This window comes from Oncorhynchus mykiss, chromosome 12, assembly GCF_057628025.1.
Source record: "Oncorhynchus mykiss isolate SJ-2025 chromosome 12, ASM5762802v1, whole genome shotgun sequence".
Lineage (NCBI taxonomy): Eukaryota > Metazoa > Chordata > Actinopteri > Salmoniformes > Salmonidae > Oncorhynchus > Oncorhynchus mykiss.
In genome coordinates this window covers 55,864,396-55,879,341 of record NC_143033.1, presented here as the reverse complement: position 1 = coordinate 55,879,341, position 14,946 = coordinate 55,864,396, and the positions used below count along the sequence as shown (strand labels likewise).

The 14,946-nt window shown below is 41.5% G+C and overlaps 1 protein-coding gene across 16 annotated transcripts in view; it reads right to left on the bottom strand.

The window, feature by feature from the left end:
- Positions 1 to 6,004, bottom strand: part of LOC110537795 (actin-binding LIM protein 3) — a 128,677-nt gene extending 122,673 nt beyond the window's left edge. For 7 of the 16 annotated variants that reach the window (XM_036937825.2, XM_090192797.1, XM_090192798.1 and 4 more), the window contains exon 1: positions 5,339 to 6,002. In XM_036937825.2, coding sequence (XP_036793720.1) covers positions 5,339 to 5,351 — 13 coding nt within the window. In that variant the 5' untranslated portion in view covers positions 5,352 to 6,002. Of the gene's footprint in view, positions 1 to 5,338 lie in introns of all 16 variants that reach the window. The other 9 variants (XM_090192800.1, XM_090192803.1, XM_090192805.1 and 6 more) reach the window with 4 other exon arrangements.
- Between the last annotated feature and the right edge of the window lie 8,942 nt (positions 6,005 to 14,946).

The window sequence follows — 14,946 nt, the reverse complement described above, 5'->3', positions numbered from 1 at the left end:
CTGGAGTGGCCTAGCCAGTCTCTAGACCTGAACCCAATAGCAAATCTTTGGAGGGAGCTGAAAGTCCGTATTGCCCAGCGACAGCCCCGAAACCAGAAGGATCTTGAGAAGGTCTGTATGGAGGAGTGGGCCAAAATCCCTGCTGTAGTGTGTGCAAACCTGGTCAAGAACTACAAGAAATGTATGCTCTCTGTAATTGCAAACAGGTTTCTGTACCAAATATTAAGTTCTGCTTTTCCGATGTATCAAATACTTATGTCATGCAATAAAATGCAAATTAATTACTTAAAAATCATACAATGTGATTTTATGGATTGTTGTTTTAGATTCCGTCTCTCACAGTGGAAATGTACCTATTATAAAAATTACAGACCTCTACATGTTTTGTAAGTAGGGAAACCTGCAAAATCGGCAGTGTATCAAATACTTGTTCTCCCCACTGTATTTACAGTGCCTTGCGAAAGTATTCGGCCCCCTTGAACTTTGCGACCTTTTGCCACATTTCAGGCTTCAAACATAAAGATATAAAACTGTATTTTTTTGTGAAGAATCAACAACAAGTGGGACACAATCATGAAGTGAAACGACATTTATTGGATATTTCAAACTTTTTTAACAAATCAAAAACTGAAAAATTGGGCGTGCAAAATTATTCAGCCCCCTTAAGTTAATACTTTGTAGCGCCACCTTTTGCTGCGATTACAGCTGTAAGTCGCTTGGGGTATGTCTCTATCAGTTTTGCACATCGAGAGACTGAAATGTTTTCCCATTCCTCCTTGCAAAACAGCTCGAGCTCAGTGAGGTTGGATGGAGAGCATTTGTGAACAGCAGTTTTCAGTTCTTTCCACAGATTCTCGATTGGATTCAGGTCTGGACTTTGACTTGGCCATTCTAACACCTGGATATGTTTATTTTTGAACCATTCCATTGTAGATTTTGCTTTATGTTTTGGATCATTGTCTTGTTGGAAGACAAATCTCCGTCCCAGTCTCAGGTCTTTTGCAGACTCCATCAGGTTTTCTTCCAGAATGGTCCTGTATTTGGCTCCATCCATCTTCCCATCAATTTTAACCATCTTCCCTGTCCCTGCTGAAGAAAAGCAGGCCCAAACCATGATGCTGCCACCACCATGTTTGACAGTGGGGAGGGTGTGTTCAGGGTGATGAGCTGTGTTGCTTTTACGCCAAACATAACGTCTTGCATTGTTGCCAAAAAGTTCAATTTTGGTTTCATCTGACCAGAGCACCTTCTTCCACATGTTTGGTGTGTCTCCCAGGTGGCTTGTGGCAAACTTTAAACGACACTTTTTATGGATATCTTTAAGAAATGGCTTTCTTCTTGCCACACTTCCATAAAGGCCAGATTTGTGCAATATACGAATGATTGTTGTCCTATGGACAGAGTCTCCCACCTCAGCTGTAGATCTCTGCAGTTCATCCAGAGTGATCATGGGCCTCTTGGCTGCATCTCTGATCAGTCTTCTGATTGTATGAGCTGAAAGTTTAGAGGGACGGCCAGGTCTTGGTAGATTTGCAGTGGTCTGATACTCCTTCCATGTCAATATTATTGCTTGCACAGTGCTCCTTGGGAGGTTTAAAGCTTGGGAAATCTTTTTGTATCCAAATCCGGCTTTAAACTTCTTCACAACAGTATCTCGGACCTGCCTGGTGTGTTCCTTGTTCTTCATGATGCTCTCTGCGCTTTTAATGGACCTCTGAGACTATCACAGTGCAGGTGCATTGATACGGACACTTGATTACACACAGGTGGATTGTATTTATCATCATTAGTCATTTAGGTCAACATTGGATCATTCAGAGATCCTCACTGAACTTCTGGAGAGAGTTTGCTGCACTGAAAGTAAAGGGGCTGAATAACTTTGCACGCCCAATTTTTCAGTTTTTGATTTGTTAAAAAAGTTTAAAATATCCAATAAATGTCGTTCAACTTCATGATTGTGTCCCACTTGTTGTTGATTCTTCACAAAAAAATACAGTTTTATATCTTTATGTTTGAAGCCTGAAATGTGGCAAAAGGTCGCAAAGTTCAAGGGGGAAGAATACTTTCGCAAGGCACTGTATATGACACACAAACCAAACGAGGGTGGTCTATGGTGATAGGTGGGATAGGCTGAGAGGTGGGATTAAAGAGCTTATGTTTGGTAATGTATTATTGTTATGTGATTGCTTTATATAAAAGTACCATGTATTTAAAATGTGTATGTAAAATGTATGTATATGTAGAAGAAAAGCTGTGAAAAATCTAAAAAGATATTTGTCCGCCGAAGAGGGGGGGTTAATACTATTAAAATACAAAACATGTAAATGGTGTGTGTGTGTATGCATACTTCTATTGGGGGGGGGGGGGGGGGGGGGGGGGGTGAACCACCAGCTGATCATACTTCAGGGATGTGATGTTGCCTTTTATCTTCAATTAATCGTGGCAGTAGTTCCTTTCTTTTGAGGCGTAACTTTTCAGAGAAGTCTTCATTGATGAATATGTTGGTTCCCTTCAGGCACTTGGCTCTCCTGAGAATCTCCTCCTTGTCTTTGAACCTGAGCAGTTTCACCATTATAGATTTGGGCTGTCCATCGGGGAAGAAAGTGATATTCCTGTGCACCCTCTCCTCTCCATCTCAATGATTTTAGGGTCCAGTATGAGTTGATCTGCCAGTTTCTTGGCCTTGACTTCTGTGTCATGCCAAGTTTCAGTCTTTACGTCCTCAATTCCATTGATTAAAATGTTATTGTGCCTAAATTGGTTTTCAAGGTAGTCTCCTTTTGGAAGAGTGTTTGTCAAGTGTTGCTTGGAAAATTGCGAAATCCTCAGACATGGTTTTGAATGGAGTCTGGCTGGTGACATTCGTACCCTTTAACTCCTCCATCTCCGACTGCATAAATTCCAAACTGTGTTTAAATCCCATTACACCCTTATACAGCTCATCAACCCTTTTGTTGGTATAATCCATAAAGATTTGCAGGAAGGACTTAAAGTTATTTTCCTGAAGATCTATTTGATCTTTATAAAACTATTTTTGTTCATTGAGCATTTCATGGAGTGTACAGTAGTGCTTGGTATGTGGTCCTCTTCCGCATTGAGCTTTGCAGCATTTTTCTGTCTAGTATTTGCCATGCTACATGCTTGTTGTGAGCTAAAACGAGTTTGCAAACAAAACCCAAACCCCGTCTCCTGAAAACAAGCTCCGCCAGTGAAATGGCAAACACACACAAGCAACACACACTTGATCACACATGTACCAGTACGATAAACAGCCAAAACACCAGTCAAATATTCTTGGCAGAGACAGCGGTAGGAGCATTCGCTTACCCACAGAACAAGCAGCACCCTTCTTCAGCCTTCTGAGGTTGAAGAAACGATTGGCAAACTTAGTGTGTAGACTATTACAATATAGAAGCTTCGGAAAGTGAAGCTAATTGAAGCTGGAGACTCTTACCTCCCTCACTAGCTTTAAGCACCAGCTGCCAGAGCAGCTCACAGATCACCACGCCTGTACATAGCTCATCTGTAAACAGCCCATCCAATCTACCTCATCCCCATACTGTATTTATTTATTTATCTTGCTCCTTTGCACCCCAGTATCTCAACTTGCACATTCATCTTCTGCACATCCTACCATTCCAGTGTTTAATTGCTATATTGTAATTACTTTGCCATCATGGCCTATTTATTGCCTTACCTCTCTTATCTTACCTCATTTGCACATGCTGTATATATATTTTTCTACTGTATTATTGATTGTATGTTTGTTTATTCCATGTGTAACTCTGTGTTGTTGTATGTGTCGAACTGCTTTGCTTTATCTTGGCCAGGTCGCAGTTGCAAATGAGAACTTATTCTCAACTAGCCTACCTGGTTAAATAAAGGTGAAATTTAAAAATAAAAAGTGTTATTATGTCAATTTGGAACTAGGCTATTAATTTAATACTATAAATGACGTCGCAGTAATGAATAATGAATCATAATGTCATTTGAACCAATATTACGCAGATAGATGAGCAAATTAACCCTGATATGTATCAAATTCCATTTGAAAACAGTTTAGATGTAAATCGTAAAATATTATTGTGAGTCTCAGATATGGTTTTGCATATGGGAAATTGAAGATATTCTCCTGTTATTTAATATGGTGTTTAACTGTTCTATTTGCTATTTTAGTTGTACCAGTTATCAACATAATGTTGTGACGACCCTCCCACTCTGTCTGCCGAATTCTTTCTCTTTGCTCTTGTTTTCCTTAACAGGATGTCGGTGGGCGGAGCCGGGAGGGTCGTCAGTGAAATGGGACACAACAGGATAAATGCACCTCTTCCCCATTCATTGAGAAGACTCTCTCCATGCAGACACAGATTTTGGTTGTGGCATTTTTGTGGCGGTTTTTGGTTGTTTGCCGTTGTTTGTGTTGGCACCTTTCAACACCCCTCATTATCACATTTATGCACGCAACCACTCACTTACACTACTGATTACTGACTACACACACCATTGTTAATTATATTTAGTTTACTTTAGTTAAATAAATATATTTTGTTATTCCCTATCTCCACGTTGGCGCCTTATTTGTTACGTGCTTTGAGCCGGTTCGTGACATTGTTCAATGTTTAATAAAATAATGCCCAGTGGTTATTCTGGGATTTTAGCCAATACGCTTTTTTTTTTTGCTGTGGTATCGTTTCTGTATCGAGTATTCGTTTTGGTGTTTAGTATCGTTTCGGTATCATGATACTAAACCTGTTATCGGTATCAAAGTAAAACATTCTGGTATCGTAATAACACTAAACAAACGTATTATAATGCTTGCAGAGTTTGAATCGGAGATTCCTGGGCCTTAGAGACATCTCTAACACAGAGATAGTGGGGCAGGTTACACCTTGCCCCACCCCACCCACCCCATGGTCCAGCACACAGCAGCACTTTAAGACAATACAACCTGAGTATTATTATGTGAAATATTGAAATAAACAATTATGTGTATGCATGTGTGTTAGATAGGGGGGGGGGGGGGGGGGGGGGTTATGTTGTAGTAGACTGTGAGGGTCAAGCATGTGAGGGTCATTTAGAATGTGTGCAGGTGTTTTTGTAATGAGCATTACCAATACAATAAAATTACATACCACTACCCCTCACTAGGCTATAGCACAACTGAGCCCTATACAGTAGTAAGGCATTAATTACTGCAAAAGCAGTCAACTAAATAGAGGGAGGTTTAGCAAGTTAAGTTTCCTTGACAAGAATAACGGTTCAAAACCTCTCTCACCTTGTTTACAAAGGTGTAACCAACAGTATTACACAGTGTAACAATAAGTGGTAGGTTACTTACCATTTTTGTTCATGACGGAGCTGGCATTCGAAAAGTGATATCCCCAAACTATTATTAGGTTACTGTATAAATACAGTTGTCATATGCACCATTTCCTGCTGTGTAGAAGGTGGAAGATACAACTAAGAATGTCCTTTCAAATTCAAACGTAGAGGAAACAAACCACTTTAGAGCAAGGCTGAATGAAATGTGTCATTTGTCTCAGCTTAGGGCAGCTCCAAACTCCTCAGCCTCTGCTCAGCTCTGTCCTGTCCAGAGTGTCTGTCCTCGCTGCAGGGTGAATAATAAACCTGTGAAACCTGATTGGAACGACGGGGTGTGTTGAGAAGCAGATTACAACAGAGCTCTGGTAAAGACTGTTAATTGGTTGAGGATTTCACTAAATCCGGATTGAAATTGCTGCGCAGAAGGCTACTACAGAGCTGCTCTGTCTTGTTTCATCCTTTCCGCATCCTTTCTTCCGGGGAATACAGTAGAGCGGCTGCGCTTTTGAGGGTAGCCTACTTGAACATCGTTGGTGTCAACGCGCTTCGGTAAAGAGGAGATGCTTTTGCGATGAGAGAGCTCGACTGGACCTGAGCGCGGTGGCGGTGTGAGCAGCAGTGACATGGCACTCGAGCGCCGAACAGTGTTCACACATGTTTTTTACTCAACAACTCACTCTGAGAGGAACATGGGGCAGGCTCGGTTTCATTGGCAGTCGGTCTACACGTGAGTGAGCACATGACATAGAAACAACGGAATTAGTCCGTATTAAAACAATTGTAAATGTTTTCGTTTTCTATTCTCAGAGCCAGTTAATACATAGGCTAATGTAGCCTAGATTTAACCTTAGGATACATACAGGTTTCAACTCCTAGCCATCTTTGTGACTAAAAACAGAAGTATAAAGGTAGTTTGTTGTAAAACGTCTTCTCTTTTTAATTTTTGTCATAAATGTGACTACTGAACTACACGATTTTGGAAATGTACATTAGTCTGACAATTTTATTATTTTCATTATTTCAAGAATCATGTGAACGACTTGGGCTTTGCTTATGACTGGAAGGATTATAACCAACACAGCCTAATCATAGCCTAGTCATTGCAAATGATTGAATCCCCTGATTTATGAGATGTCATTGTGCTCTGTTATGCATTTACTGACATGGTAATGATAATTTAGATACCTGCGCATCAATGCCCACAAACTCCGGACAGTGTTCTGTTGCAAAGCCACATATTGACACCAACAGTAACAGAAAATAAGTGAGTGTCATAGGCAAATTCCAAATCAATCCACTCTCATTAGTTGATCTCCCTATTAATAATGTTAAAGGGATATCACTCTCATCTTTCAACTTGAAGATGAGTGTGCAGTACCTTCAATGTAGAGGACACACTGAATCATGACCGTTTTACATCCAGAGGGGGTCAGTGTTGATCAAGATGAAACTCTAATACTGGACTGGAGTGTACAAGACTGCATCACAATTCTCCAACCTTTGCCCAAAGTGTGCCCTTGCACACTTCCCATCATAGATTTACCAATGGTGAAAACTCCCTCCAGGCACTGCTTACACCAATGCAATGTTTTTAAATCTATGACTGGCAGTGTGCAAGTGCACACTTTAGGAGAAGGGTGGATAATTAGGATGCTACCTATCACTGTCTGCATTACAGTATGGAATAAACATTGTCTGATGTAAGATATGGACCCAACACTGTCAGTGTGAGCAGTATTGATGAGTCTTAGGTCAAGCTAATAAAAACTGCACCAACCATAGTTTGGAAGGATATCAACTCCTACAAGAGTAGCAAGTTTATGCACTTTGAGATTATTCTGTATAATGAAAAGCACTTTACAAAGCACTTTACATAAGTTACCGTTGGTATTGTCTTGCTTGGGCAATTTAATTTAAGTGCTGTCACTCTACCCACTAGCCTACTTAATCTTTGCTGTTTGAACTGTCTAATTTAGTGTACCCTGCATGCACAACACATGTGGAATTTCTAGTCTCCTACCCACATGATCATGTGCCATCGCAATCTTTGCATCTGTCTCTCCCACTACATTGACTCTGCTTCTTCGACCCTACTCTCCTCCCTTTCCGCATCCTTTGACTTTCACTGTCCCCTTTCCTCCTGGTCGGCTCAGCCCTCTCCTCCCACTCTGTGGCTGAGTGACTCACTGCATGCTGACAGAACAGGGCTCGCGGGGCAGCTGAGCGGAAATGAAGGAAAACTCAACCTATCATCCTTTCACTCCCTCCTCTCTAACTTCTCTTCCTCTGTATCTCAAATCAAATTTATTTATATAGCCCTTCGTACATCAGCTGATATCTCAAAGTGCTGTACAGAAACCCAGCCTAAAACCCCAAACAGCAAGCAATGCAGGTGTAGAAGCACGGTGGCTAGGAAAAACTCCCTAGAAAGGCCAAAACCTAGGAAGAAACCTAGAGAGGAACCAGGCTATGTGGGGTGGCCAGTCCTCTTCTGGCTGTGCCGGGTGGAGATTATAACAGAACATGGCCAAGATGTTCAAATGTTCATAAATGACCAGCATGGTCGAATAATAATAAGGCAGAACAGTTGAAACTGGAGCAGCAGCACGGCCAGGTGTATCTGCTGCTAAAGACACTTTCTATCACTCAACCCATTGAAACTTCCCCACCTTCTCCTCACTCTTTAATCCTCCACCTCCTACCCTTTCCTCCTCTCTCTCTGCGGACGACTTTGTCATTCACTTAGCCTACTGAGTCCAATGGTCCCACTCACACATACATTACGTGGCCAAAAGTATGTGGACACATTCTCCTGGCATCCGCCAAACCCAGATTAATCCGTCAGACTGCCAGATGGTGCAGCATGATTCATCACTCCAGAGAACGCGTTAGCACTGCTCCAGAGTCTAATGGTGGCAAGCTTTACACCCCTCCAGCCGGCGCTTTGCATTGCACATGTTGATCTTAGGCTTGTGTGCAGGCTGCTCGGCCATAGAAACCCACTTCATGAAGCTCCCTGCGAGCAGTTCTTGTGCTGTTGTTTCTTCCAGAGGCAGTTTGGAACTCGGTAGTGAATGTTGAGACCAAGGACAGACGTTTTTTACCTGCTACAGGCTTCAGCACTCGGCGGTCCCATTCTGTGAGCTTGTGTGGCCTACCACTTCACGACTGAGTCGTTGTTGCTCCAAGACGTTGCCACGTTGAAAGTCACTGAGCACTTCAGTAAGGCTATTCTACTGCCAATGTTGTCTATGGAGATTGCATGACTGTGTTCTCAATTTTATACACCTGTCAGCAACTGGTGTGGCTGAAATAGCTGAATCCACTGATTTTTAGGGGTGTCCACATACTTTTGTATATGTAGTGTAACTCACCTACGCCTTGATCTTTTTATCCCATCTTTCTCCATATGAAATCCTGCGACTAATGATTTCCATCCGCCCACTTGACCCCGTCCCCTCCTCCCTTCTCCAGACCATCTCTGGAGACCTTCTACCATTCCTCACTTCTCTCATCAACTCATCCCTGACCACTGGCTGTGTCCCCTCTGAAATCAAGATGGCCAGAGTTCTCCCCTCTTCAAGAAACCAACACTTGACATCTCTGACATCAAAAATTACAGACCAGAATCCCTTCTTTCATTTCTTTCCAAAACGCCTGCTGTCTATGACTAACTCCCTCGTTTTCTCTCTCAGAACAATCTTCTTGACCCTAACCAGTTTCACAGAAGGTTTCCGATCTGCCAATACTAACGCTCTTTCCTCTGTCCTCATCCTCCTAGATCTATCTGCTGCCTTCTACACCGTGAACCATCAGATCCTCCTCTCCACCCTCTCAGGGCTGAGCGTCTCAGGCTCTGCACACTCCTGGATTGCATCCTACCTGGCAGGTCACTCCTACTAGGTTGCATGGAGAGGATCTGTGTCTGCACCACATGCTCTCACTACTGGTGTACCGCAGGGCTCGGTTCTAGGCCATATTCTCCTTTCTCTGTACACCTATTCATTCGGCTTCGTCATATCCTCACATGGTCTCTCCTATCATTGCTATGCGGATGACACCCAACTACTTTTCTTCTTCCCCACTTCTGACACCCAGGTGGTGACATGCATCTCTGCGAGCCTGGTAGAGACACAGAGATGTGAGACAGTGTCGAAGGCACACTTGCTACATCTTTTCACCAAAAGAATATACAATATCACTATTTTTGTATAACTCCTAGGTGAATGAAATCAAATTGACTATAATACATAGTCATTTCAATAGATACAGTTTGTGGAACCGGTAGGAATGTCATTTATTGGGCAAATCTTAACAGGTAATCAATGATCTATTTGTTTTCATCAGATGACCTGACCCTCTGACTGATATCTGAGTTGAATTACTGCAGTGAGCAGCAGCTTCCAGGAAGCACTGTACAGCTTCCAGTTGTACAGTGCTTCAACCAAGGCAAGTTGAGGTTCAGCCAAAAAAAAAACACAGGTCCATGTTAGAATACGATACAGATATTTGTATCATTCTGGTGAAGGCCATAAGGGCTGAAAAACATAAATGTGTATTTTCATTTTTTTTTATCAAAGGGAATAAATGAAAGTTAACCTCTGTCTCCTGACTAACAGTGAATCAGTGTTGCATTCATACATTCATACCAACTTACTCAGGGTCGAGTGACTGTATTGTTGTCTTTACATAAAGGATGTGAGGCCTGTTTTTTTTTAACCAGCTGTATGACAAAGGAGATCAGATAATGTGTGTTGCTGTGGGGTCTTAAGAAGGTGAGTCAGTGTGTGACTGAGTGAGGAGACAAGGACCGCTGTCTTGCTCTTGCAATGTTCCCTTCATTTAATTGGAGGCACATTAGGTGAGAAAAACATTGTGTTCTACTGTGAAATGCACCACTGCTCTAAAGCCATCGTTTTGATCCTATTTGGCGACAAATCTCAAACCTTTTTTTCTTGCCATCACATAATGAAAGCCTATCGTCCACAAAACATACTTCACAGACAGACACACACATATATGCACGCACTGTCCATTCCTCCCTAAATAATAAACACAGAGCAACAGTAGTCAAACATAAGCAGTTCCTCGAACAGTAAGTGCCATGTGGAACAGTGTTGACATACACTAAAGCGAGGTCTTGTATTGCCCAGCTACTGAACAGCAGTAGCAAATAAGCCACTGAGTAAAAACGTAAGCAAAACATAAATCAACTTCGTTGCTGCTCTCTTCTTTTATTATAGACTTGCTCTTTTATTTCTCCATAGTGGACCCTCTTTTTTTTTATTGGTTGTATTGATTTAGTTCCACAGAAACTGCGGGAGTCTTTCATTATGATGTGAATACCACTGAGTAAGGCACTGGGGATGACAGCATCACAGTAACCAATGGTTACCACATGGGCAGCCCAGTGAGCTTCCCTGAGAGCTGATAGATGGATGACAGTAGCAGACAGAGGGGAGAGCAGTTGGAGGGGACAGGGCGCTATATGACAGGAGGGGAGACCTTGGTCCATGCTTAATTTACACATATTGATTTAATGTCCAACTCGAGAGGCATCATACATTTCAGCTTACAAAGACAATTCATGGTTTTTGTTTTTGTTTTTTTACAGTACAGCGGGAAATGTAAAGAGAGAGAGACCGATAGTAGGGTCATAGACAGAGGGTTCAAACCCCCGTCAGCAGGAGGCATATATGGTCAGGAGCTTAACTGATAATGGAACACTAGTCACTTTAATAATGTTTACATACTGCTTTACTCATCTCAGATGTTCTATTCCACTGTATTTATGTTTATGCCACTCCAACATTGCTCGTCCTAATATTGATATATTTCTTAATTCCATTCTTTTACTTTTAGATTTGTGTATATTGTTGTGACTTGTTAGATACTACTGCACTGCTGGAGCTAGGAACACAAGCATTTCGGTACACCTGCAATAACATCTCCTAAATATGAGCATGTGACCAATAACATTTGATTTGATTTGATTAAACCACCATACCAGACTCCGGGCACGACAAGGTATGTTAAATATTAAAACTATGCATTAATATTAATAATATTCATGTATGGTATCGTGTGGTCAGGCGGTTTGCTGATGTGAATTTTGTGTACAAAGTGTGCCATGGTGGCGGGTTGTGTTTCAGATGATTTTGTACCCAATAGAAATGAATGTTAAATCATGTATTGTGTCATTTTTGAGTCACTTTTATTGTAAATAAGAATATAATATGTTTCTAAACACTTCTACATGAATGTGGATGCTACCATGATTATGGATAATCCTGAATGAATCGTGAATAATGATGAGTGAGAAAGTTACAGAGGGTCAAAGATCATACCCCCAAGACACGCTAACCTCCGCTGTTATTGGTAATGTGTACATTGGTTAGCATGTGTTTGGGGTATGATTCATTCAGGAGTTAAAGACAAACTCGCATTCAGGTGAAGATTTACATAGTTTTAGTACTTAAAGGGATACTGCGAGATTCTGTCATTTAATGACGCATTCAAAGAAAATAACTCTCCCTACAATCAAAGATGGGGATTTTGATTATGCTGTGGGGTTGCTTTTCTGCCTCTGGTACTGGAGGCCTTGAACGTGTGAAAGACATTATGAAATCAGGAGATTATCAAGGTGATTTGGAGTGCAATGTTCAACCTTTACATTGTTTTACAATGTTCCATCCAGAGCAATGTTCAACCCAGAGCAATGTTCAACCCAGTGCAATGTTCAACAATGGAATGGTTCAAGAAGAGATTGGCCAGCCAAGAGTCCAGATCTGAATCAACTCAAAACCTATGGCGAGGGCTGAAAACAGCAGTTGGTGGAGGACTCCCCTCAAACATGGAAGAGAGAGAGCAGTTAATGCTGAAAAGTGGGACAAACTTCCAGTAGAAAGGTGCAGCAAGCTCAATGATGGCTACAAAAAAAAAATGTTTCTGCAATGTTGAAAATCCAATAACAATGTGTGGCGACCAAAAGTTTGTATTTATTATACATTTTAAGAACAGATAAATAATTATTTAAGAAAAGTGCAAAGGTGCCAATATATTTGGCCGGCACTGTACATGGGATGGGAGAAGCAGCATCATGTTGCTCCTACAGTACTGTGTTACCATTGGTCTTCTTTGTGACCCAAGACCAAGCGGGGGATGACAAGCAAAGCTGCCAAAAGCTAACTTTGTATTTATTAATGCTAACAGGACACATTGCCGGTGCCCCCACCTCAGATAATGACCTTTAATCCTCCTGTTTGACAACCAGAATCATACTGGGGAACTTGGCTGCTCCTGCTTCTATCACACCACAACAAATCCAGATACATATCACAGAATGTGATTATTTTTTGCCTTGAAGCTTCTCTTGATCACAAGGCAAGGCTAAGTGAACAACTGAATTCTAAAATCAAACATTTTTTCTTGCAAGATTGTAAAATGTAGTTATATAAGGACCACAACATCTTGAGGGTCTCACATGCTGTTCATCTGCCAGATCGGTATCTGGTCATTGACCAAAGTCTTTGTGGGCACCATGACACACACACACACACACACTCACACACACCTCAAGGCCCTTTCTCCTCACATGTTAGACATCTCTGCCTCTGCAGAATCCCATGTGTGGATGACTCAGGTCTCCACGAATGCTTTTAGCAAGGATAACTAACTCATTGCTAATGAGCAGTGTAAAGAGACATTAAAAGAATGGAGAACTGTACACTGCCAGTGTTACTGTATGTAGACAGATACTGTACTGAGAAGTGAATCATAGAATTTAATTGCCTAAGCCCTTATTTGAAGACAAAGAACACTGTAAAAGACGTAGAAAAAGTCATATTCCTTTACATTCCTCATCACTCCCATACATTAGACCAGGAAGATCCAGAAGAGGGAACATAAGTGAGCACGCATGCCAAGAACAAGCAATGCCAAAAGCAAGGACCAGCAGAGACTGCAGCAGAGACTGCTCCAATGCTTCCCACAGTTGTGTCAAGTTGGCTGGATGTCCTTTGGGTGGTAGACCATTCTTGATACCCATGGGAAATTGTTGAGTGTGAAAAACCCAGCAGCGTTGCAGGTCTTGAAACAATCAAACTGGTGCGCCTGGCACCTACTACCATAGCCTGTTCAAAGGCACTTAAATATTATGTCTTGCCCATTCACCCTCTGAATAGCACACATACACAATCCATGTCTCAGTTGTCTCTAAAAATATTGTCTCTAAAAATATATATTTTTAACCTGTCTCCTCCTCTTCATATACACTGATTGAAGTGGATTTAACAGGTGACATAAATAAGGGATCATTGCTTTCACATGGATTCTCCTGCAGTGGTGTGTATTCATGGATGATAAGGGAAGCCAGTTTTCCCCAAAAAATTGACCAATAAAAAATATAATTAAATCAAATAATTTATATATTTTTTCCATTTAGCCTCTTCCTTCAAAGAGGCTGAATGTATCTCACAGGTGGAAGTATCCGAGCGAGAAAAACAGCGCTCCTCTGTCTCTCTATGTGTAGGCCATCTATCTGATGCTGTCTGGTCCAAACGAATATGACATTGTTGCTGCACGTAGCGTAGAAGGCAAGGGAAACCAGCTAGCATCTGGCCTATCTTGACAACAAAAAAAAGTATAACAAATTTGCCAATCAGCGTTAAGCTAAACTGAGCGATCTCATCTGTGAATGGTCCTAGTAGCTAGATGTAGAAGGCTAATGTTAACTAGCTATAACGTTGCCCATGAATTGAAGTTAGGCTAGTGAGCAAGCATTTTAGCTAGGTAGTCTAGGACTACAAAGAAATGTAAGTGTGTACTGTATAACGGAGTCATAGACCATTTCGACAGCATGAAAGAGAGGAGGATGAAATTGGCGTTTCTCAATAAGTAGGGTGAGACAAAATGTTTTTCTACTTGTATGAACGCACGCACAAATGCATACACGCACACACACGCACGCACACACATGCACAACAGAAATCAGAACCATGGACAGGCACATCATATTTAGCTTACGTAGATTGGACTAAATTGTTTTTTGGTATCTTTTAGTTGTCACTGTATTAGACTAAGCAGAGGTGATTTGATGATGTTGAAATGTTGAAGTCGAAATGGTGCTGGAATAATGGCGACAGCTCCTGTTTTCTTTGCGACTTGTGGTAACTCTGTGGTTCTAAATCAATAGTTGTTTAGTGGGCCCGAAAATGTCGGCAACATTAATTTGTTTGACCGTGCTGTAGGTCATAGGTGTTCCTAATGTTTTGTACACTCAGTGAAAACTTGGAACTTTTCCATGTGCAGAAGGTTTTTCATGTGAATGCGGGAATCAACAATCACTTTTGATTTAGGCTGGACTACTGGATTGGCCCATAAGCCTATAAATGGAAACTTTATTAGCTCTCAAAAATGATGGCATCTCTTGCTTTATTGACAACCTCATCACTAAATGAGAGCCTCATTGGGATTCAACAGGTGATCCAACACCTCTCGTTCATTATTTACACTGTGTAAATGGGCGATCAGTGGCAAAGCCTCAGTCTGATTCTGTCTGCATAATGTCCACTTAGCCCATCTGGAGTGGACCCGTTCTCCTCGGGAGACTGTGTATTTACACAC